At 42.5% G+C, this 25,108-nt stretch overlaps 1 protein-coding gene across 2 annotated transcripts; it reads right to left on the reverse strand.

Annotated features, from left to right (window-relative positions):
• Positions 1–1,974: 1,974 nt before the first annotated feature.
• prim1 (DNA primase subunit 1) lies at positions 1,975–20,298 on the reverse strand. 2 transcript variants are annotated; one of them, XM_082959655.1, is made up of 13 exons: positions 20,028–20,298; positions 7,192–7,349; positions 6,914–7,020; positions 6,688–6,761; positions 6,406–6,542; positions 6,007–6,065; positions 5,731–5,842; positions 3,279–3,368; positions 3,018–3,150; positions 2,768–2,837; positions 2,514–2,617; positions 2,310–2,408; positions 1,975–2,221 (listed from the first exon to the last, which is right to left on the reverse strand). In XM_082959655.1, the coding sequence occupies exons 1-13, from the start codon at positions 20,134–20,136 to the stop codon at positions 2,202–2,204; spliced, it is 1,272 nt and encodes a 423-aa protein (XP_082815781.1). In that variant the 5' UTR covers positions 20,137–20,298; the 3' UTR covers positions 1,975–2,201. The 2 variants fall into 2 exon arrangements, with proteins under 2 accessions (XP_082815781.1, NP_001135348.1); NM_001141876.1 differs by having other exon boundaries at positions 1,978–2,221; positions 3,279–3,370; positions 5,733–5,842; positions 20,028–20,146.
• Between the last annotated feature and the right edge of the window lie 4,810 nt (positions 20,299–25,108).

The raw sequence follows: 25,108 nt of genomic DNA on the forward strand, positions 1-25,108 counted from the left end.
CTATACCTGCAATAACATCTGCTAAATACAGTACATGACCAGAAGTAGAACATCTCATTACAAAATCATGGGCATTAATATGGAGCTGGTCCCCCCTTTGCTGCTATAACAGCCTCCACTTTTCTGGGAAAGCTTTCCACTAGATGTTGGAACATTGTTGCGGGGACTTGCTTCCATTCAACCACAAGAGCGTTAGTGAGGTCGGGCACTGATGCAGGGCGATTAGGCCTGGCTCGCAGTTAGTGTTATAATTCATGCCAAAGGTGTTCGATGGGGTTGAGGTCAGGGCTCAGTACAGTCAAGTTCTTCCACACCGATCTCGACAAACCATTTCTGTATGGGCCTCGCTTTGCGCATGGGGGCATTGTCATGCTGAAACAGGAAAGGACCTTCCCCAAACTGTTGCCACAAAGTTGGAAGCACAGAATTGTCTAGAATGTCATTGTATGCTGTAGCATTAATATTTCCCTTCACTCAAACTAAGGGGCCTAGCCAAAACCATGAAAAAAAAAGTCCCAGACCATTCTGCCTCATCCACCAAACTTTACAGTTGGCACTATGCATTGGGGCAGGTAGCGTTCTCCTGGCATCCGCCAAACCCAGATTCGTCCATTGGACTGCCAGATGGTGATGCGTGATTCATCACTCCAGAGAACGCCTTTCCACTGCACCAGAGTCCAATGGCAGTGAACTTTACACCACACCAGCCAACACTAGGAATAGGCTTGTGTGCGGCTGCTCGGCCATGGAAATCCATTTCATGAAGCTCCCGACAAACAGTTGTGCTGATATTGCTTTTAGAGACAGTTTGGATCTCGGTAGTGTGTTGGAACTGAGGACAGACGATTTTTAATCGCTACACGCTTCAGCACTCGGGGGTCCCGTTCTGTGGCCTACCACTAAACGGTTGAGCCGTTGTTGCTCCCAGACATTTCCACTTCACAATAACAGCACTTACAGTTGACCAGGGCAGCTCTAGCAGGGCAGCAATTTGACAAACTGACTTGTTGGGAAGGTGGCATTCTATGACGGTGCCACGTTGAAAGTCACTGAGCTCTTCAGTAAAGGCCATTCTACTGCCAATGTTTGTCTATGAAGATTGCATGGCTGTGTATTAAATGTTATACACCTTTTAGCAATGGGTGTGGCTGAAACAGCTGACTACTAATTTGAAGGGGTGTCCACATGCTTTTGTGTATATAGTGTGTGTATGCGACCACATTTTTTTTATTTGGAGGGTATTAATGATTTTTGTTATAGTCACTGGTACATAGGCCTATCAAAGTTTCATTCTGACAGTTAAATGAACTGCATAATATAGCTGGAGTATATATGCTAGGGGTGAAATGCTTCTGACCTTGTCCTCGACTTACTTAAAAAAAAAAGTTAATGTCCCATTGTCTGTCACGAATGTTGAATAAAATTATATTTGATCTTACTCTGCCGATTGTCTGTGGGGTTGGTCATCCAGTGGGTTGAAATTTGAGACAAAATATCCACAGGCAAGAAACAGACATCAAAACACAAGTCTGTGTGTGGCAATCAATATTTGTTTGCTTGAGGCCTAAGGAACATGCACAAGATGGTAGTACATGTACACGATGCACGCATACTAACCGAAGTCTTGCAGGTGTTTACATGATTTGGTGCATGTGCCAGGTGATAGAAATATCAACGACAGTAACGGCACTCTAAAAAGTCAGGGAAATAATACTTTCCTGTAGGATACTTTGACTCAGATTTCAACCCACTGAAGGCCCAACCTCACAAACAACTGGTAGAGTAAATTCAAATATCATTGTATTATACATTCTGGCTTGTGTGGAAACTTTCCAAGTTTTTGCAGTGCTTTGTTTCAGACTCAATTGGTATCACAGTCTGATTTATTAGGCAAGGCACGTGCCATGATGGTACTGACTAGATCTAGTTGGTCTCCACCACAGCAATACTGAGACACAAAATAGGTTGACAAACTGTAGGACAAAGTCAATTTAATGAGAAAACAATAAGCCGTATAAAAGTTTGCACAACTGTGATTTTCAATTGTTCATAGAGTAATATACTTGCATGACAATTCTCAAACTGAAAGCATTTGCTTACAGTGCATATGTAATGTGTGTTCATCATTTAAATGTCAGACTAACAACTAATATGACATGCTTGTTTAAGATTAGACAACTATTGTTGGACACCGCACAGGGTTAGAAGTCCTTTTGAAGATCTGAAAAGAAATTGAGAAATAATCTTTTAGATCGGAATTTTCATAATAACAATTGTATTCTTCCACTAAGGACTTAAATTACACTCACCACTGTTTTTAAGAAGCTCCCCTTTCCTTGAGTGAGCCATCCCCTCCAAGAATTGATCAAACAGTTTCACATACTTCGCCAAGCTTGTTCGTTTGTAGTCTGAAACCAATAAGCTTTTGTTAGTCAAATCAACGTGCAATGAACAAACGCATATCAGATCCCTTGGCTCCCTTAGTAATGAATTGCACTGGTCTCTTTGAATACCTCTCATCTTCCGCCGCTCTCCTGCTTCTTTTTTATTCTCATTCTCCATGGTGTCCTCCTGCTCCTCTTCAGTCTTGGGCTGATCCAGCTCCTCACAGATCAGACTACAAGGAGATACAATAACAGGATCGGTGAGAATACCAACAGAGAACCCTACGGAAGCAACACAAACCTTCTGTTTAGCCCTTTGGGAATACCATTTTTGAAAAGCTCTTTACAAAGTGCTTATTATGACAAATTGACTGTGGGCTTACCTGATAGTGGGCACATCAAAGGGGTCAAAGCAATCCAGTTCTCTCAGGTCAATAGGAACAGAGATACGCCCTGTGGGGAAGTAAGGAACGTAGGGAGGAAAGGTGTTGCGTGTTGGGCTGACATCCAAAGATTAACTCCCTTAGTTGGATGAGAAGCATCCTTTGACTATTTCTCTCACAGGCAACATTTGGGTTAAATGTTTGTCATGGTTCAACGTGTTAGTCTTGCACTTCATGAGTTTCTCCTCACCTGTTTTGGGATGAACGCTGAAGGGGCTCTTCAGCAAGTGGTTGACTCCTTTACTGACGTTAACATCGAGCCGAGGGTAACAGTACTGAAGCATGATCTCCATCTCAAAGTAGTGGCCCTTCTTGGCAGTCGTCTGGTTGAATAAAGTAGTTTTCATAAGGGCATGCTTGGCTACCATTGACATCACCACATTATTGTACTGTGTTCAAACAGGGCTTATGTCCCTCTTTATTGCAGTGTTGTGTGAGCATGGCCACCTACACGTTTGTCTTGAGCCATACTTTTGAGTATATCCCAGCGCGTCTCAGGGTTCTTTTCAGTCTGGAAGTACTGCAGCAGCTTCTTTCTGACATGTGAAGTTTCCGCTAAGGATAGGCATGTTCTCCCTCAACATGTAATGATATATCACAAAACCTGCTAAACTGCGACATACAGAACACAGTAGGCCAGTTTATTAGGTATACCCATCTAGTACTGGGTTGGACCCCCCTTTGCCTCCAGAACATATGGAATTCTTTGGGGCATGGAAACATTGCTCAGTTGGTATCAAGGTACCTAACATGTGCCAGGAAAACATTCCCCACAACATTACACCACCAGTCTGTACCGTTGACACTAGGCAGGATGGGGCCATGGACTCAGGCTGCTTACGCCAAACCCTGACTCTGCAATCAGCATGATGCAACAGGAACCGTGATTTGTTGGACCAGGCAATGTTTTTCCACTCCTCAAATGTCCAGTGTTGGTGATCGGGTGCCCACTAGAGCCGCTTCAATTCACCAGCCCATCTGTGAAAAGGATTGACAAGTTGCGCGTTCCGAGATGCCATTCTGCACATCACTGTTGTACTGTGCCATCCTTTGCCTGTTTGTGGCCCGCCTGTTAAGATGCACGATTATTGCCACTCTTTGAACCTAAATCAACGAGCTGCTTTCGCCCACAGGACTGCCACTGACTGGATGTTTTTTGTTTGTCACACCTAGGGCTGTGGCGGTCATGACATTTTGTCAGTAGGTGATTCATTCAAATAACTGCCGGTCTTACAGTAACTTAATTAAAATAAACACGTTTATAATCTCTGGCTTCAACGCATAGCCTCCAATGCACTGATGTGGACCTTTAAAACATCTACATATTTGAAAGTCTAATAAATCTATTTAATATAGCCTACACCATCACAGTAAATACAATTTATTTTAGATGGGTCTAATGATACATATGAAGAAAATGTAGTCCATTTCAGGGGGGGGTTGTTGTAAACACAGGACTAGTAAAAGCCCAGTGCACTACTTTTGTTCCATACGCACAAAAAGCTTATTTCTTTCTAATTTTGTGCACAAACGTATTTACATCCCTGTTACTGAGCATTTCTCCTTTGCCAAGATAATCCATCCACCTGACAGGTGGGCATATCAAGAAGCTAATTAAACAGCATGATCATTACACAGGTGGACCTTGTGCTGGGGAAAATAAAAGGCCACTAAAATGTGCAGTTTTGTCACACAACGTCTCAGATGTCCGAAGTTGAGGGAGCGTGCAATTTGCATGCTGACTGCAGGAATGTCCACCAGAGCTGTTGCCAGAGATGTAATGTTAATTTCTCTACCATAAGCCGTTTTAGAGAATTTGGCAGTACGTCCAACTGGACTCACAACCGCAGACCACGTGTAACCACGCCAGCCCAGGACCTCCACATCCGGCTTCTTCACCTCCGGGATTGTCCCAGGGGGAGTGCTGGGGTGTTTTTATGTCTGTAATAAAGTCCTTTTGTGGGGAAAAACTCATTCTAATTGGCTGGGCCTGGCGCCCCAGTGGGTGGGCCTGGCTCCCAAGTGGGTGGGGCCTATGCCCTCCCAGATCCACCCATGGCTGCGCCCCTGTCCAGTCATGTGAAATCCATAGATTAGGGCCAAATGAAGGCATTTCAATTGACTCATTTCCTTATATGAACTGTAACTCAGCAAAATCTTTGAAATTGTTATATGTTGCGTTTATATATATTTTTTTCAGTATATAAATAGTAAAGTACAGGATACCCCAAAAAACTACTTAAGTAGTACTTCAAGTATATTTACTTCGGTACTTCACGCCACTGCCTATAGGCTACGGTTGGTGTTATTTGCCCACTTCAGTTGTGATATGAACCTTAGCAAAATATATAGGCCTATGGGCTAGGCAACATGATGCATAACACTGATTTGAAAAAGTTGCTGAAAAATGCATGCGCTGTACATCATTCACAAGTGATAATATGCTCACCATTTAGACTATTCTCAAATTAATCTTGTCTTTACATATACTAAATAATATGTGCAAAATTTGTTTTTATTTAGAATGGGCCATTATCATGCACCTGTCGGAACAGGAAAATTAAAAAAATTAAATAAGGACATGATATCCGCACCATTCTCGGCAAAGCCTAGATATTGACATGTGTAAAAAGCCCAGGGGGCCGGCCGTTTCTGAGACTCTGGAACTGGCGCCGACGATCATACCTCGCTAAAAGTCGCTTAGGTCACTCGTTTTGCCCATTCTAATGCCTCGATGCCCGTCTGCCAGCTTTATATAGCAAGCCATGGCCATTGTTTGTAGGAGCGATCTATTTTCGTGAACTGGGTGGGTTACCTAATAAACTGGCCACTGAGTGTATGTAGTGTATGCATGCCAAATTTCATATTGTGTCATAATGAAAAGTGGCACAGAGGAAAAGGATATCTTCAGGCAAAAGGGCCAGCACTTTGTCTACAGCCTCTTTGCTACCCAGTATGTCCTGTCCCAGCAGAGCGTACTGGGAGAAGTAGCGCTCCACCACAGTCAGGGATTCCCTGGAGGGGAGACGAGGGTTAGAGGTCAACTGGTCAGTCAAAATTCAACATGATTCTGCCCTTTAACAGTTAGACAACACCTTAAACTAATGGTCCTTTTCTCAACTATTAGAACCTACAACAGCTAACAAGGATACAAGTATGGCTCTGAAAATTGATCTTACATGACGAATGGATGAATTGGGTCTGACAGCACAACTTTCCTCACCGTCTCTTCTCCACCCTGAAGAACAGAATAATATTCAATAGTCACCCTATCAACATACTCCTAGCTACTGATTTACATATACACTGCAAGTTTGCTTTTTTTGTGTGACAATCTCCAGTGTTGATATCACTTTGATGATGTTGATCTTATGATTGTTAGCATTTCTTTTCTCAGAACTTCTTGACTTAAATGAACAAGTCGAGAAATGTAAGGCTCCCGCATCACCTCTATCAAATATTGCATGTGATTGAGTCTACTAATCCATTAAAATATAGCCAAGAAGAGTATAACCCTTGATTGTTGGAAAACTCTTTTAGCCTAGAGTGGGTTATGATGTCATGAGAAGAGGTCTTACCTTGACCAGACTCAAGTACTCAGCCACAGCGGAGCGTGCCGCCACAGAGAGCTTCCGGGCAGCCTCGTCACACACCCAGCAATGCACCCCTCTCCTGCCAGAGTACACCCACAGGCAGTGCTGGAAACCGAAGTCATCTGGAGCACCCCAGAAAAAAGTCAACAAACACAGGTTACAATGAAAATTAATCAACAGACAATTTTGTAAAATGACCAATAGACAGATAAGATTAAAAATGAGCTCGTCTTGAACCTGTGAAAATTAACCATTTTTCTGACTCACCTCGAAGGGCCCGGTCCAATATACGGATGGCAATGGTCATCAGAGTCCAGCACTTTGGGCAGATGTCTGCACCACTGCAATACAAGACAGCCGATGAACAGTCCCAGATCGCCAAAACTTACCATCCTCAAATTATAATCTGTTGTACATTCAAACATACTCCACAACTTTACAATTGTAAAGATGGTTTAACTACAGACACTTTCTGGCTAATGTGATCAAGTACCTGCAACAGCTTCTGACGTCATCATAGTCTGTCATATCAATATCAAACACCAGCTCCTTCTCCAGAGCCTGGAAGGATCCCGACTTGACTGTGTTGTGCTGATTGGGCTGAGGGTGGCAGAAGAAGTAAAATAGAATGGGCACTTGAGTGACAAAAAAAAAAAAGAGGAGAGAGAGAGAGAGAGAGAAAGAGAAGAGAGACACACACAAAGGGAGAAGAACGCAAGAGTATGTGAGCAAGTGGTGGTCAGATCCAGACAGTGAGTAATGGAACCCCACCCTGTGACTGTAGACTGCTCCAATGTCAATCTTGTACGGGTTCATCTTCTGCATCTCCTTCTCCAGCTCGTTCTGTGTGCTGAACGACTGATATCGTACGTAGATGTCATCCTTCAACGTGAAGGAGAACTCTCGATTCTGGAAGTAGTTCTTTGTCACTGAGGGGTTGCAAAAGAAGTTGTCCTCAATCATTAAAACTTGACTGGTTGTGAACTAGATAGCAAGTGTTGTTGGAGGGGCAAAACTGTTTCAATCAAAAAATGCCAGAGGCATGGGGCACAATGACATTGTCTGTAAAGCTGTTGAAATCTTTACATACCCTATGCTGTTGGAAATTTGAGACAAAATATCCCCAGTAAACTAGTGAGGAGATCATATTAATCTGGCCCGGGTGACCAGGTAGGTGTGTTTTGCACCGGGTGAAAGTTGATTGCATTTGTTTAGGAAGGTGCCCTGTTCAAAGCCAACTGTGAACTCGGCTCAAAACAAAAGTGATGCAATTAAGCATGTGGAGTAATGAGTAGGATTCTGTGTTCACATGCAAAAGGGATTGCTTTTGATAAAAGCACTATCTGCCTTACCAATAAAAAGCAGTTTTAACATTCAAACTAGAGGTCGACCGATTAATCGGAATGGCCAATTTCAAGTTATAACAAATCGGTAATGGGCATTTTTGGACACCGATTGTGGCCGATTACATTGCACTCCACGAGGAGACTGCGTGGCAGGCTGACAGGTGCTAGCTAGCATTAAACTTATAAAAAAACAAATCTTAACATAATCACTAGTTAAACTAGTAATATCAACCAAGTGTAGTTATCTAGCTTGTCCTGCGTGGCATATAATCAATGCAGTGCCTGTTAATTTCTCATCGAATCACAGCCTATTTTGCCAAACCGGTGATGATTTAACAAGCGCATTTGTGAAAAAAAGCACTGTCGTTGCACCAATGTGTACCTAAGCATAAACATCAACGCCTTTCTTAAAATCAATACACAAGTATATATTTTTAAACTTGCATTTTTAGTTAATATTGCCTGCTAACATGAATTTCTTTTAACTAGGTAAATTGTGTCACTTCTCTTGCATTCTGTGCAAGCAGAGTCAGGGTATATGCAGCAGTTTGGGCCGCCTGGCTCGTTGACAACTGTGTGAAGACCATTTCTTCCGAACAAAGACCGTAATTAATTTGCCAGAATTGTACATAATTATGACATAACATTGAAGGTTGTGCAATGTAACAGCAATATTTAGACTTAGGGATGCCACCCGTTAGATAAAATACAGAACGGTTCCGTATTTCACTGAAAGAATAAACATTTGGTTTTCTAAATGATAGTTTCCGGATTTGACCATAGTAATGACCTAAGGCTCGTATTTCTGTGTGTTATTATGTTATAATTAAGTCTATGATTTGATATAGCAGTCTGACTAAGCGGTGGTAGGCAGCAGCAGGCTCGTAAGCATTCATTCAAACAGCACTTTTGTGCATTTGCCAGCAGCTCTTCGCTGTGCTTCAAGCATTGAGCTGTTTATGACTTCAAGCCTATCAACTCCCGAGATTAGGCTGGTGTAACCGATATGAAATGGCTAGCTAGTTAGCAGGGTGCGCTCTAATAGCGTTTCAAATCGGTGACGTCACTCTCTCTGAGACCTTGAAGTAGTTGTTCCCCTTGCTCTGCAAGGGCCGCGGCTTTTGTGGAGCGATGGGTAACGATGCTTCGAGGGTGGCTGTTGTCGATGTGTCCCTGGTTCGAGCCCAGGTAGGGGCGAGGAGAGGGACGGAAGCTATACTGTTACACTGGCAATACTATAGTGCCTAAAAGAACATCCAATAGTCAAAGGTATATGAAATACAAATGGTATAGAGAGAAATAGTACTATAATAACTACAACCTAAAACTTCTTACCTGGGAATATTGAAGACTCATGTTAAAAGGAACCACCAGCTTTCATATGCTCTCATGTTCTGAGCAAGGAACCTAAACGTTAGCTTTTTTACATGGCACATATTGCACTTTTACTTTCTTCTCCAACACTTTTATTGCATTTTTTAAACCAAATTGAACATGTTTCATTATTTATTTGAGGCCAAATTGATTTTATTGATGTATTATATTAAGTTAAAATAAAAAAGTGTTCATTCAGTATTGTTGTAATTGTCATCATTACAAAAAAAAAAAAAAGTAATAATTTTACAAAAAATAAATAAAAATATTTAAAAAATAATAATAATTTAAAAAGGCAAATTAATCGGTATCGGCTTTTTTGGGTCTTCCAATAATCGGTATTGGCGTTGAAAAATCATAAAAATCGACCTCTAATTCAAACACTCATTTTATGAAAAATAGATGTTTCTGGACGATGCACCATGCTGCCTTGTTGACAGCATGACCAAGCGGCGCAGATTACCGTTCCACTTGAGAAGGGTCGTCTTCCCTTGCTGCTTTTTCCCGTTCACATCACGGGCCATAGCCCGGTGCACCACGGCTCAGGATAATTGAATCCGCCCATTGTTTGACCGACTTTTAAAACACTGGTACCACAGAGTTTCTAAACACAGAGGTGCATCATCGCAAGACTTCTGGGAACGCTTGCTAAACAGACCAGTTTGAGAAGTCAATGAGAGAAGTGAAATTCTTCCTTAGCTGTTCATTTTCTCGAAATCTAAAGGCACAACCTAGATTCTAGACAATGTTTTAAGTAGTTGAACATGTTATTACTCCAACCTCATGAAAGGGACACGTTTTTATTTTTGTCAAAAACAACTTGTCTTTATATCGAAGGAGTGCCTTTGATTTGACGGCCTGCACATGCGCAGTTCAGTGTTAGAAACAACATCGGGTCTACGCATGAGCTCATCTAGTCAAAGTCGCCATGACATCGTGAATTTCTATTGGAGAAGGAATTTTAGGAATCGTAGGTAGCTGCAGTGCTGGAGCGACTCATAAATGGGCAAGTTGAGAGAAGTAAGAGGATGGGAAACAATGGGTTTAAGAAATGGGAGGATCAGGAGCCGACTTGTTGCCACTCAAGATCGTTTAGGGGGCTGCTTTGGCCATTGTGTTTCAAACTTTCAGTGCGTGTTTTTTGGCATAGATGGCGGCAGGTTTTTCAGCTCATGTAACATTTTGCTATTCACTTAGAGCTCTGGATTTGGTATAACATTAGTTAGCTACCAGTATCTTACATTCTTCTTCGATGTAGCTCACTACTACGTTTTTAATGATGTGTAACAAGCGTGTTTAAGTGACGTTAACGTTACGTTAACTATATATCAAGACAGCTAACCTAACGTTAGCCTGTTAAAGAAGCTAGCTAGCTAACGTTAGCAGTTAAATGAATTAATGCGTTAGCTAAGACTTTATCATTAACAACGACATCGTTAGAACAAGGACCAACAAGGTTATCCCTATGTTCACCCTAGAGGTCGACCGATTAATCGGAATGGACGATTAATTAGGGCCGATTTCAAGTTTTCATAACAATCGGTAATCAGTATTTTTGGCCACCGATTTGCCATTTATTTTTTTCAATTTTTTTACACACCTTTATTTAACTAGGCAAGTCAGATTAAAAACACATTCTTATTTACAATGACGGCCTAGAAACGGGGGTTAACTGCCTTGTTCATGGGGGATTCGTTTTTGCAACCTTTGGTTACCAGTCCAACGCTCTAACCACCTGCCTTACATTGCACTCCACAAGGATTAACAGGCTGACTACCTGTAACGCGAGGGCAGCAAGAAGCAAAGGTAAGTTGCTAGCTAGCATTAGACTTATAAACTATCAATCTTAACATAAATCACTAGTTGAACTAGTAATATCATCAACCATGTGTAGTTATCTAACGTGTCCTGCGTTGCATATGATCGATGCGGTGCCTGTTCATTTCTCATCAAATCACAGCCTACTTCGACAAACGGGTGTTGATTTAACAAGCGCATTTGCGAAAAAAGTACTGTAGTTGCACCAATGTACCTAACCATAAACATCAATGCCTAACAGGAATATTTAGACTTAGTCACCCGTTAGATAAAATACGGAAAGGTTCCGTATGTCACTGAAAGAAAAAAAAAACTTGTTTGAGATGATAGTTTCCAGATTCGACCATATTAATGACCCAAGGCTCGTATTTCTGTGTGTTTATTATATTATAATTAAGTCTATGATTTGATAGAGCAGTCTGACTGAGCGGTGGTAGGCAGCAGCATGCTCGAAAGCATTCATTCAAACAGCCCTTCACTGTGCTTCAAGCATTGCGCTGTTTATGACTTCAACTTGGGTGGGTATAATTTGTGGAACGTTCCAACAGGAATCGATTCCAAAAACTTCATAAGTAACAAGGTTTCCAAAAAACAACGCATACAAAGTTGTATAGCGGCAGAATAAGATACCGGGTAGGGAGTGGTCTATTTCATTGCGTTCTTCACTCATCACGTTTATTCCGAAAAATGTCTGTCCTCACATCTGTTTGCCTATGGACAAACATTAAGAATAAGCTACGTGGTGAGTTGAAGGCTATTCGGCAGCTAGTTAGCTAGGTTTGTATGCGTTGCTACTTTGTATGCGTTGTTGGTTGGCAACCTTTTACTTTACGTTTTTTTGGAACAGATTCCTGTTGGAACGTTCCACAAATTATACCCACCCCTTCAAGCCTATCAACTCCCAAGATTAGGCTGGTGTAACCGATGTGAAATGGCTAGCTAGTTAGCCGGGTGCACGCTAATAGCGTTTCAAACGTCACTCGGAGACTTGGAGTAGTTTTTTTCCCTTCCTCTGCATGGGTAACGCTGCATGTGTTCCTGGTTTGAGCCCAGGTAGGAGCGAGGAGAGGGACGGAAGCTATACTGTTACACAAGCAATACTAAAGTGCCTATAAGAACATCCAATAGTCAAAGGTATATGAAATACAAATCGTATAGAGATAAATAGTCCTATAATAATATAATAACTACAAGCTAAAACTTCTTACCTGGGAATATTGAAGACACATGTTAAAAGGAACCACTAGCTTTCATATGTTCCCATGTTCTGAGCAAGGCACGTAAACATTAGCTTTCTTACATGTCACATATTGCACTTTTACTTTCTTCAACAATTTGTTTTGAATTATTTAAACCAAATTGAACATGTTTCATTATTTATTTGAGGCTAAATTGATTTTATTGATGTATTATATTAAGTTAAAATTAGTGTTCAGTATTGTTGTAATTGTCATTATAAAAAAAAATATATAAAAAAAAATACTAATTGTAAAAAAATTTGTCCGATTAATCGGCATCGGCTTTTTTGGTCCTTCAATAAATCGGCATCGGCGTCAAAAAAATAAATAATCGGTCGACCTTTAGTTCACCCCTGGTTATCAACTCATCTAGCTAACTAATTTACTCAAATATTCATCGCTTATGTTTGTGTTCGACAGCATACCACTGTGAGAAAAGACGCTGATGGCCTTACAGATTTAACCCAGTGCACCATTTTTTTACATTTTAGTCATTTAGCAGACGCTCTTATCCAGAGCGACACCAAGTGCAAGTTCCATAACTGCTCCTTCTGCCAGCCCTCTAGATACAAACCAAGAGACTATGCGGGTGTGTGGGCACAAGGGTTGCACATTTTGGGGAACATTCAGTGGTGGACACTTTGTGGGAATTAACAGGAATACATGGGAATTAATATTAATACCATTTAAAATGTAGATTTTTTTGCGTTGGATATATACTGCTCAAAAAAATAAAAGGGAACACTAAAATAACACGTCCTAGATCTGAATGAATGAAATAATCTTAAACACTTTTCTTTACATAGTTGAATGTGCTGACAACAAAATCACACAAATAAATCAATGGAAATCCAATTTATCAACCCATGGAGGTCTGGATTTGGAGTCACACTCAAAATTAAAGTGGAAAACCACACTACAGGCTGATCCAACTTTGATGTAATGTCCTTAAAACAAGTCAAAATGAGGCTCAGTAGTGTGTGTGGCCTCCACGTGCCTGTATGACCCCCCTACAACACCTGGGCATGCTCCTGATGAGGTGGCGGATGGTCTCCTGAGGGATCTCCTCCCAGACCTGGACTAAAGCATCCGCCAACTCCTGGACAGTCTGTGGTGCAACGTGGCGTTGGTGGATGGAGCGAGACATGATGTCCCAGATGTGCTCAATTGGATTCAGGTCTGGGGAACGGGCGGGCCAGTCCATAGAATCAATGCCTTCCTCTTGCAGGAACTGCTGACACACTCCAGCCTCATGAGGTCTAGCATTGTCTTGCATTAGGAGGAACCCAGGGCCAACCGCACCAGCATATGGTCTCACAAGGGGTCTCAGGATCTCATCTCGGTACCTAATGGCAGTCAGGCTACCTCTGGCGAGCACATGGAGGGCTGTGCGGCCCCCCAAAGAAATGCCACCCCACACCATGACTGACCCACCGCCAAACCGGTCATGCTGGAGGATGTTGCAGGCAGCAGAACGTTCTCCACGGCGTCTCCAGACTCTGTCACATGTGCTCAGTGTGAACCTGCTTTCATCTGTGAAGAGCACAGGACGCCAGTGGCGAATTTGCCAATCTTGCTGTTCTCTGGCAAATGCCAAACGTCCTGCACGGTGTTGGGCTGTAAGCACAACCCCCACCTGTGGACGTCGGGCCCTCATACCACGCTCATGGAGTCTGTTTCTGACCGTTTGAGCAGACGCATGCAACTTTGTGGCCTGCTGGAGGTCATTTTGCAGGGCTCTGGCAGTGCTCCTCCTGCTCCTCCTTGCACAAAGGCGGAGGTAGCGGTCCTGCTGCTGGGTTGTTACCCTCCTACGGCCTCCTCCACGTCTCCTGATGTACTGGCCTGTCTCCTGCTAGCGCCTCCATGCTCTGGACACTATGCTGACAGACACAGCAAACCTTGCCACAGCTCGCATTGATGTGCCATCCTGGATGAGCTGCACTACCTGAGCCACTTGTGTGGGTTTTAGACTCCGTCTCATGCTACCACTAGAGTGAAAGCACCGCCAGCATTCAAAAGTGACCAAAACATCAGCCAGGAAGCATAAGAACTGAGAAGTGGTCTGTGGTCACCACCTGCCGAACCACTCCTTTATTGGGGGTGTCTGGCTAATTACCTATAATTTCCACCTGTTGTCTATTCCATTTGCACAACAGCATGTGAAATGTATTGTCAGTGTTGCTTCCTAAGTGGACAGTTTGATTTCACAGAAGTGTGATTGACTTGGAGTTACATTGTGTTGTTTAAGTGTTCCCTTTATTTTTTTGAGCAGTGTATTTACAATATGTTATGGAGACAGAAACAAACATTTTACCTTAAGTAGACAAATGCAAATGATTAAATACTTCCAATAGAAATATACAGTGAGGGAAAAAGGTATTTTATCCCCTGCTGATTTTGTACATTTTCCCACTGACAAAGAAATGATCAGTCTAGCATTTTAATGGTAGGTTTATTTGAACAGTGAGAGACAGAATAACAAAAAAATCCCCAAAACACATGTAAAAAATGTTATAAAATGATTTGCATTTTAATGAGGGAAATAAGTATTTGACCCCTCTGCAAAACATGATTTAGTACTTGGTGGCAATCAGAGGTCAGACGTTTCTTGTAGTTGGACACCAGGTTTGCACACATCTCAGGAGGGATTTTGTCCCACTCCTCTTTGCAGATCTACTCCAAGTCATTAAGGTTGAGGCTGACGTTTGGCAACTCAAACCTTCAGCTCCCTCTACAGATTTTCTATGGGATTAAGGTCTGGAGACTGACTAGGCCACTCCAGGACCTTAATGTGCTTCTTCTTGAGCCACTCCTTTGTTGCCTTGGCCGTGTGTTTTGGGTCATTGTCATGCTGGAAAACCCATCCACGTCCCATTTCCAATGCCCTGGCTGAGGGAAGGAGGTTCTCACCCAAGATTTGACGGTACATGGCACCGTCCATCGTCCCTTTGATGCAGTGAAGTTGTCGTGTCCCTTAGCAGAAAAACACCCCCAAAGCATAATGTTTCCACCTCCATGTTTGACGGTGGGGATGGTGTTCTTGGGGTCATAGGCAGCATTCCTCCTCAAAACACAGCGAGTTGAGTTGATTCTAAAAAGCTCCATTTTGGTCTCGTCTGACCACAACACTTTCACCCAGTTGTCCTCTGAATCATTCAGATGTTCATTGGCAAACTTCAGACGGGCATGTATATGTGCTTTCTTGAGCAGGGGGACCTTGCGGGCGCTGCAGGATTTCAGTCCTTCACGGCGTAGTGTGTCCCCGACATCCTTGGAGAGCTCTTTGATCTTGCCATGGTGGAGAGTTTGGAATCTGATTGATTGCTTCTGTGGACAGGTGTCTTTTATACAGGTAACAAGCTGAGATTAGGAGCACTCCCTTTAACCTCTCTGGGCTAGGTGGGACGAAATCGTCCCACCTACGCAACAGCCAGTGTAATCCCGTGGCGCGATATTCAAATACCTTAGAAATGCTATTACTTCAATTTCTCAAACATATGACTATTTTACACCATTTTAAAGACAACTCTCGTTCATCTAACCACACTGTCCAATTTTAAAAAGGCTTAACAACGAAAACAAAACATTAGATTATGTTAGCAGAGTACCCAGCCAGAAATAATCAGACACCCATTTTTCAAGCTAGCATATAATGTCACATAAACCCAAACCACAGCTAAATGCAGCACTAACCTTTGATGATCTTCATCAGATGACAATCCTAGGACATTATGTTATACAATACATGCATGTTTTGTTCAATCAAGTTCATATTTATATCAAAAAACAGCTTTTTACATTAGCATGTTACGTTCAGAACTAGCACACTTCCGGTGAATTTACTAAATTACTCACGATAAACGTTCACAAAAAACAATTATTTTAACCTGTTGGGGATAGGGGGCAGTATTTGCACGGCCGGATAAAAAACGTACCCGATTTAATCTGGTTACTACTCCTGCCCAGTAACTAGAATATGCATATAATTATTGGCTTTGGATAGAAAATACCCTAAAGTTTCTAAAACTGTTTGAATGGTGTCTGTGAGTATAACATAACTCATATGGCAGGCAAAAACCTGAGAAGATTCCTTACAGGAAGTGGCCTGTCTGACAAGTTCTTGTTCTTCTTGGCTCTGTTTATTGAAAACTGAGGATCTTTGCTTTAACGTGACACTTCCTAAGGCTCCCATAGGCTCTCAGAACCCGGGAAAAAGCTGAATGATGTAATTCCAGCCTCTGGCTGAAAAACATTAGTGCGTTTGGATAGTGGCCGGTCAGAGTACCATCAGACTGAGGCTCGTGCACGAGGGGATCCCATGTTTTTATTTTCTCTTTCTTTGAACGTAAACACAGATTCCCGGTCTGAACATTATCGTTTTTTTACGAGAAAAATTGCATAAAAATTGATTTTAAACAGCGGTTGACATGCTTCGAAGTACGGTAATGGAATATTTTGAATTTCTTTGTCACGAAATGTGTCGTGCGCGTCACCCTTCTTTACCATTCGGATAGTGTCTTGAACGCATGAACAAAACAGAGTATATTTGAACATAACTATGGATTATTTTGAACCAAACCAACATTTGTTATTGAAGTAGAAGTCCTGGGAGTGCATTCTGACAAAGAACAGCAAAGGTAATAACATTTTTCTTATAGTAAATCGGACTTTGGTCAGGGCTAAACTTGGTGGGTGTCTAAATAGCTAGCCCTGTGATGCCGGGCTATCTACTCAGAATATTGCAAAATGTGCTTTCAACGAAAAGCTATTTTAAAATCGGACATAGCGAGTGCATAGAGGAGTTCTGTATCTATATTTCTTAAAATAATTATGTTTTTTGTTAACGTTTATCGTGAGTAATTTAGTAAATTCACCGGAAGTTTGCGGGGGTATGCAAGTTCAGAACGTCACATGCTAATGTAAAAAGCTGTTTTTTTATATAAATATGAACTTGATTGAACAAAACATGCATGTATTGTATAACATAATGTCCTAGGGTTGTCATCTGATGAAGATCAAAGGTTAGTGCTGCATTTAGCTGTGGTTTGGGTTTATGTGACATATGCTAGCTTGAAAAATGGGTGTCTGATTATTTCTGGCTGGGTACTCTGACATAATCTAATGTTTTGCTTTCGTTGTAAAGCCTTTTTGAAATCGGACAGTGTGGTTAGATTAACGAGAGTCTTGTCTTTAAAATTGTGTAAAATAGTCATACGTTTGAGAAATTGAAGTAATAGCATTTCTAAGGTATTTGAATATCGCGCCACGGGATTCCACTGGCTGTTGACTAGGTGGGACGATTTCGTCCCACATACCCTAGAGAGGTTAATGTCTCAGTTGTTGAATCTTATGTTCATACAAATATTTACACGTTAAATTTGCCGAAAAATAAACGCAGTTGACAGTAAGATGACATGTCTTTTTATTAAATTGATTGGACATGATTTGGAAAGGCACAGAGCGGTCAATGTTAGGTCCCACAGTTATGCAGCATGTCAGAGCAAAAAACAAGCCATGAGGTCGAAGGAATTGTCAGTAGAGCCCCGAAACAGGACTGTGTCGAGGCACATATCTGGGGAAGAGTACCAAACAATGTCTGCAGCATTGACGATCCCCAAGGACACCGTGGCCTGCATCATTCTTAAATGGAAGAAGTTTGGAACCACCAAGACTCTTCCTCGAGCTGACCACCTGGCCAAACAGAGAAATCAGGGGAGACGGGCCTTGGTCAGGGAGGTGACCAAGAACTCGATGGTCACTCTGACAGAGCTCCAGAGTTCCTCTGTGGAGATGCGAGAATCTTCCAGAAGGACAACCATCTCTGTTGCACTCCGCCAAATCAGGCATTTATGGTAGAGTGGCCAGACAGAAGCCACTCCTCAGTAAAAGCCACGACAGCCCGCTTGGAGTTTGTCAAAAGGCACCTAAAGGAATCTCAGACCATGATCAACAAGATTCTCTGGTCTGATGAAGCCCGAATGCCAAGCGTCACGTCTGGAGGAAACTTGGCACCATCCCTATGGAGAAGCATGGTGGTGGCAGAATGCTGTGGGGATGTTTCCAGTGGCAGGGACTGGGAGACTAGTCAGAATCGAGGGAAAGATTAACGGTGCAAAGTACAGAGAGATCCTTGATGAAAACCTCCTCCAGAGCGCTCAGGACCCCAGACTGGGGTGAAGGTTCACCTTCCAACAGGACAACAACCGTAAGCACAGAGCCAGGACAACTTAGGAGTGGCTTCGGGACAAGTCACTGAATGTCCTTGAGTGGCCCAGCCAGAGGCCGGACTTGAACCCGATCCAACATCTCTGGAGAGACCTGAAAATAGCTGTGCAGCAACGCTCCCCATCCAACCTAACAGAGCTTGAGAGGGTCTGCAGAGAAGAATGGGAGAGACTCCCCAAATACAGGTGTGCCAAGCTTGTAGCCTCATACCCAATTAGACTCGAGCCTGTAATAGCTGCTAAAGGTGCTTAAACAAAGTACTGAGTAAAGGTTCTGAATACTTATGTAAATGTGTTATCACTTTAGTATTTTTTTTATACATTTATATGGATTATGGCAGCCCCCCCACACCTCTGATTCAGAGGGGTTGGGTTAAATGCGATAGACACATGTCAGTTGAATGCATTCAGTTGTACAACTGACTAGGTATCCCCTTTCCCTTTCATAACAGATTATAGTTTTGGGAACAAAATCCATCTACTCCCACTACTGTCCAAACACTTAAGAGAGACACCCTCATCCACTTACCCTCGCCTTATGCCCTGGCGGAATCCCCGTCACCATCTTGGAGGGTGGTCCAAATGATTAGCCAAGACAGGTAAGTTTGCAACATAAGCCCCTCAGCCCTCGTTTTCAGTCGGCTTTGCCGGGTCTGAAACTCCCCATAATTCAATTCACGAAGATTGTACATCCGCTAAGAAAAGTCAGCGAAAACTTAAAAACAACATCAATGGAGAAGTCAACATACAAGTGTAAGTAAAAACGAAAGCAAATAAGTTAAACATTTTGCTACTACGTACAAAGTAAATATTTTTGTTTGGGTAGCCTTTGGAAATTATAGAAATAAAACATTTTCCTTCAGAAGTTCCAGTTAGGCAGGCTAACGTTACTTAGCTAATTAATTTGCTAGCTATCATACTGTAGGCATATATTAATAATTATAGATTTAACATACGTTGACATGCACTCATAATTGACTGCAGCGCATATAAAGCACCCACAAGTTACCGGTGGCTGAAAACACAATCGTCGCGGGATGAACAAGTGATATATTTCAGGCCAAGGGTGGTCCATTTTAAAAATGATTCCTTCCTCCCTTGCCCTGCAAGTGTCTATTCTTCAGACGACATCAGAAGTGCCCATTTAATTTGGGGGCTCAGAGGATAGGGTGTGTCTTTTAAGTGTTTGGACCGCGTTGTTCTACCTGTGGAGAAACCATGTTACGCCTGTATTGTCTCTCGACACGTCCATTAAAATAGTTACTCCAGCGATTCTGCTACCTATACTAGAGTTTTAGCCTATCTTCATACTATACTGTCTTTGCTGGTACTGCCGTTCAATTCTAACACCTGCGCAAAATTATGTAGGTATAATACATGCGTTGATGTATTAACATTGTTTGCGCATGCGTCAGGCGATAGAAGAAAAAAAGAAAAAATTGCTGTTGACGTTTGTCTCAAATTTCCAGCAACATAACGTTAGCTGACAACCAACCGGTAGAGTTTATTGAACATTCTGAATAAAATAACTGTTCGAGTGGGGAGAGAGAGAACTTCCCACTCGGAAGCGTAGAGGCTAGCAGTAGCTAGCTTACTGTACTTACCTCCTCCATAGTTCAGCCACCGGTGGTATTGAGAGAAAGGGAAAAGTCGGCGGTAGTACAGAGGCAACAAGTCCGGTAGAGAGGCCTGGTGGTAATCAGCAGCTGCCATTTCTGAAGTTATGCAAATGTATAAATTTAATCGAAAATGTTGATAGCTGAATGCACCCGCATTTCTTTGTCTGACATTCGAGCGCGCGCGAAACTCTGAAACTAGACCGGAATTTCCTTCTCTCTTCTTCTTCTTCTTCTTCTTCGGTGGGGGTTGGCATCCAACATGATGGTTCATTGCCGTCACCTACTGCACTGGAGGGAGAAACTAAATCCTACCTGCCAGCCCCGTTTCTCTTAAAAAATATATCTAAATACAGACTCAAATATTTTGTTCTCAACCTCTCCCTTTCCCTCTCACGCTGCCCGTACTGAATCAATACATGCTACACTATCTCTGTTTTCTGGCAATAATCACACTTTCCTGTTGGATGCTTTCCTATCACATTTAAAGTCGTATTCAACCGGCTGTGTCTCAACCCTTAATCTTGTAAAAATAGTCTCCTTTCTTCTGTCCCTTCCTACTGTCCTCCCCGACTTTCTTCTGTACTTGAAATAAATGCCTGACATAAGTATCTCTATTCCACAGCTCCTGCCATCTCTGCACACTCACTGTCCATATTAGGCTTTTTGCCTCTGCCTCGCTCATTGAAACTACAACATCAACATCTGCATGACTAAGTGCTTGTTTAGCCAGTACAGTACTTCAACTGCCTCGTTCCCCTCCACCCCCACATGGGCTGGGACCCAAGTAACTCTTATCTGTATACCCATCTGTCTAATCCTGCCATGGGTTTGTAATACATCATAAAGCAGGTTTTGTCTGTTACATGAGCTAAAGGACTGCAGACTCATCAACACTGCACATGAATCAGAGCAAATAACTACTCTGTTGGACAATACTTTCTCCGCCCACTGCAAGGCTAAAAGTGTGGCCATCAGCTCCGCCGTATATACAGCCAAATGATTTGTAATATGTTTCCTGACTGCCACCCCACGATCCTGCACTACAAATGCTGACCCAGTACTTCATGTCCTTGGATCTTCTTAATTATCTGTGTAAATGGCCACACAATCCATATACACAGTATCCAAACGTCTATTTAAAAAATCAGATGGATCAACACCCTCCCTAGTCTCTCCAACACTTCTAGATCAACTACTGGAAGCAAGAGTAGCCATGGTGGGTTTACAGGAATAGCTACTGTTGGACTACACTCCCTTCCATACAGTCCCATCTCCCTCGTCTGAGTATTACCCACCCACCCAAAGCTTGTGTTCTGTCCTCACTCATGTTCCCAGCATGCCTGTAAAATCGCTTTCGCAGGATGAGACACCGCATGTCCCTGTAGGTTGACCCAATATTTAATTGCCAGCGGCTGTCTCCTAATCCGCAATGATATGTCTCCCATCTCCACCTGTAGTGCAGACTTAATGGCGCTGGAGGAGATGGCTGCCATTTTAAGGGCTCTTAACCAATTGTGCTATTGTGTTTTTTCACATTATTTGTAACTTATTTTGTACATAATGTTTCTGCCACTGTCTCTTATGACCGAAAAGAGCTTCTGGATATCAGAACAGCGACTACACACCTCGTATTGGAAAAGTTTTTTTCTTTAACAAGTCGGAAGTGAAGGATTTACTTCAGACACCCGATAAGGCCCACATCCCCGTCATTCGCATGAGAAAGAGAGGGAGATATCGAGGACGTAGGTCGGCGTACCTTGTAAGGATCCAACGGCGAGTGGGAAATCTGCCTCTACCATCAGTCCTGTTAGGCAACGTACAATCATTGGATAACAAAATAGATGAGCTACGATCACAAACAACCTACCAATGGGGAATTAACCTGTTTAGGATAGGGGGCAGTATTTTCACGGCCGGATAAAAAACGTACCCGATTTAATCTGGTTATTACTCCTGCCCAGAAACTAGAATATGCATATAATTATTTGATTTGGATAGAAAACACCCTAAAGTTTCTAAAACTGTTTGAATGGTGTCTGTGAGTATAACAGAACTCATATGGCAGGCTAAAACCTGAGAAGATTCTATATGGGAAGTGCCCTGTCTGACCATTTCTTGGCCTTCCACAGCCTCTTTATCGAAAATAGAGGATCTCTGCTGTAACGTGACATTTTCTAAGGCTCCCATAGGCTCTCAGAAGGCGCCAGAACGTTGAATGATAACTCTGCAGTCCCTGGGCGAAAAACAGTAGGGCTTTTGGAAAGTGGTCATTCTGAGAACAATGACACTGGTGCGCACGTGCATGTGAAGACTCCATTTTCTATTTTCAGTGTTTGAACGAAAACAACATCTCCCGGTTGGAATATTATCGCTATTTTACAAGAAAAATCGCATAAAAATTTATTTTAAACAGCGTTTGACATGCTTCGAAGTACGGTAATGGAATATTTTGACTTTTTTGTCACGATACGCGCCGGCGCGTCACCCTTCGGATAGTGTCTTGAACGCAAGAACAAAACGCAGCTATTTGGATATAACTATGGATTATTTGGGACCAAAACAACATTGGGTGTTGAAGTAGAAGTCCTGGGAGTGCATTCTGACAAAGAACAGCAAAGGTAATCCAATTTTTCTTATAGTAAATCTGAGTTTGGTGAGTGCCAAACTTGGTGGGTGTCAAAATAGCTAGCCATGATGGCCGGGCTATCTACTCAGAATATTGCAAAATGTGCTTTCACCGAAAAGCTATTTTAAAATCGGACACCGCGATTGCATAAAGGAGTTCTGTATCTATAATTCTTAAAATAATTGTTATGTTTTTTGTGAACGTTTATCATGAGTAATTTAGTAAATTCACCGGAAGTTTTCAGTGGGTATGCTAGTTCTAAACGTCACATGCTAATGTAAAAAGCTGGTTTTTGATATAAATATGAACTTGATTGAACAAAACATGCATGTATTGTATAACATAATGTCCTAGGAGTGTCTGATGAAGATCATCAAAGGTTAGTGCTGCATTTAGCTGTGGTTTTGGTTTTTGTGACATTATATGCTAGCTTGAAAAATGGGTGTCTGATTATTTCTGGCTGGGTACTCTCCTGACATAATCTAATGTTTTGCTTTCGTTGTAAAGCCTTTTTGAAATCGGACAATGTGGTTAGATAAAGGAGAGTCTTGTCTTTAAAATGGTGTAAAATAGTCATATGTTTGAAAAATGGAAGTTTTTGCATTTTTGAGGTGTTTGTAATTCGTGCCACGCTCTATCATTGGATATTGGTGAGGCGTTCTGCTAGCGGAACATCTAGATGTAAGTTAAAAACTATAATATCTTATGTTTCACAGAGTTGTGGCTGAACGACGACATGGATAAAATAAAACTGGTCGGGATTTACGCTGCATCGGCAAGATAGAAGAGCTACCTCCGGTAAGACAAGGGGTGGCGGTCTGTGTATATTTGTAAGCAACAGCTGGTGCACGAAATCTAATATTAAGGAAGTCTCAAGGTTTTGCTCGTCTGAGGTAGAGTACCTCATGATAACCTGCAGACCACACTATTTACCAAGAGAGTTTTCATCTATATTTTTCGTAGCTGTCTATTTACCACCACAAACCTATGCTGGCACTAAGTCTGCACTCAATGAGCTGTATAAGTCCTAGTGGCCGTGGACTTTAATGCAGGGAAACTTACATCTGTTTTACATAATTTCTACCAGCATGTTAAATGTGCAACCAGATGAAAAAAACCTCTAGACCACCTTTACTCCACACACAGAGACATATACAACGCTCTCCCTCACCCTCCATTTGGCAAATCTGCCCATAATTATATCCTCCTGATTCCTGCTTACAAGCAAAAACTAAAGCAGGAAGCATCAGTGACTCGGTCAATAAAAGAAGTGGTCAGATGACGCAGATGCTAAGCTACAGGACTGTTTTGCTAGCACAGACTGGAATATGTTCCGGGATTCTTCTGACGGCATTGAGGAGTACACCACATCCGTCACTGGCTTCATCAATAAGTGCATCTATGACGTCCTCCCCATAGTGACCGCACGTACATACCCCAACCAGAAGCCATGGATTACAGAAAACATCGCACTGAGCTAAACGGTAGAGCTGCCGCTTTCAAGGAGCGGGACTCTAACCCAGATGCTTATAAGAAATCCCACTATGGCCTCAGACGAACCATCAAACAGGCAAAGCGTCAATACAGAACTAAGTATCAGGGCTTGCAAACTATTACAGACTACAAAGGGAAGCACAGTCACGTGCTGCCCATTGACACAAACCTACCAGACGAGCTGAATGACTTCTATGCTCGCTTCGGGGCAAGCAACACTGAAGCATGCATGAGAGCACTAGCTGTTCTGGATGACTGTGTGATCACGTCTGTTGCCATGAAGTGCTTTGAAAGGCTGGTCATGGCTCACATCAACACCGTCATCCCAGAAACCCTAGACCCGCTCCAATTTGCATACCGCCCTAACAGATCCACAGATGATGAAATCTCTATTGCACTCCACACTGCCCTTCACCACCTGGACAAAAGGAACACCTATGTGAGAATGCTATTCATTGACTACAGCTCAGCTTTCAACACCATAGTGCTCTCATAACTCATCAATAAGCTAAGCATCCTGGGACTAAACACTTCATTCTGCAACTGGATCCTGGATTCCTGATGGGCCACCCCCAGGTGGTAAGGGTGGGTAAAAACACATCTTCCACGCTGATCCTCAACACGGGGGCCCCTCAGGGGCTCCTGTACTCCTTGTTCACCCATGACTGCATGGCCAGGCACGACTCCAACACCATCATTAAGTTTGCAGATGACACAACAGTGGTCGGTCTGATCACCAACAACAATGAGACAGCCTATAGGGAGGAAGTCAGAGACCTGGCCGTGTGGTTCCAGGATAACTTCTCCCACAACGTGATCAAGACAAAGGAGATGATTGTGGACTACAGGAAAAGGAGGACTGATCACGCCCCCAATCTCATCGATGGGGCTGTAGTGGAGCAGGTTGAGAGCTTCAATTTCCTTGGTTTCCACATCACCAACAAAC

This window comes from Salmo salar, chromosome 13, assembly GCF_965601325.2.
Source record: "Salmo salar chromosome 13, fSalSal1, whole genome shotgun sequence".
NCBI classification, from domain to species: Eukaryota; Metazoa; Chordata; class Actinopteri; order Salmoniformes; family Salmonidae; genus Salmo; species Salmo salar.

Coding starts and splice junctions, on each gene's coding strand:
- prim1 (XM_082959655.1), bottom strand. CDS start 20,136: ATGGCAGCTGCTGATTACCACCAGGCCTCTCTACCGGACTTGTTGCCT. Junction 2,409..2,513: donor AGAGCGGCGGAAGATGAGAG/GTATTCAAAGAG, acceptor TATTGGTTTCAG/ACTACAAACGAACAAGCTTG. Junction 2,222..2,309: donor GGAGCTTCTTAAAAACAGTG/GTGAGTGTAATT, acceptor ATTTCTTTTCAG/ATCTTCAAAAGGACTTCTAA.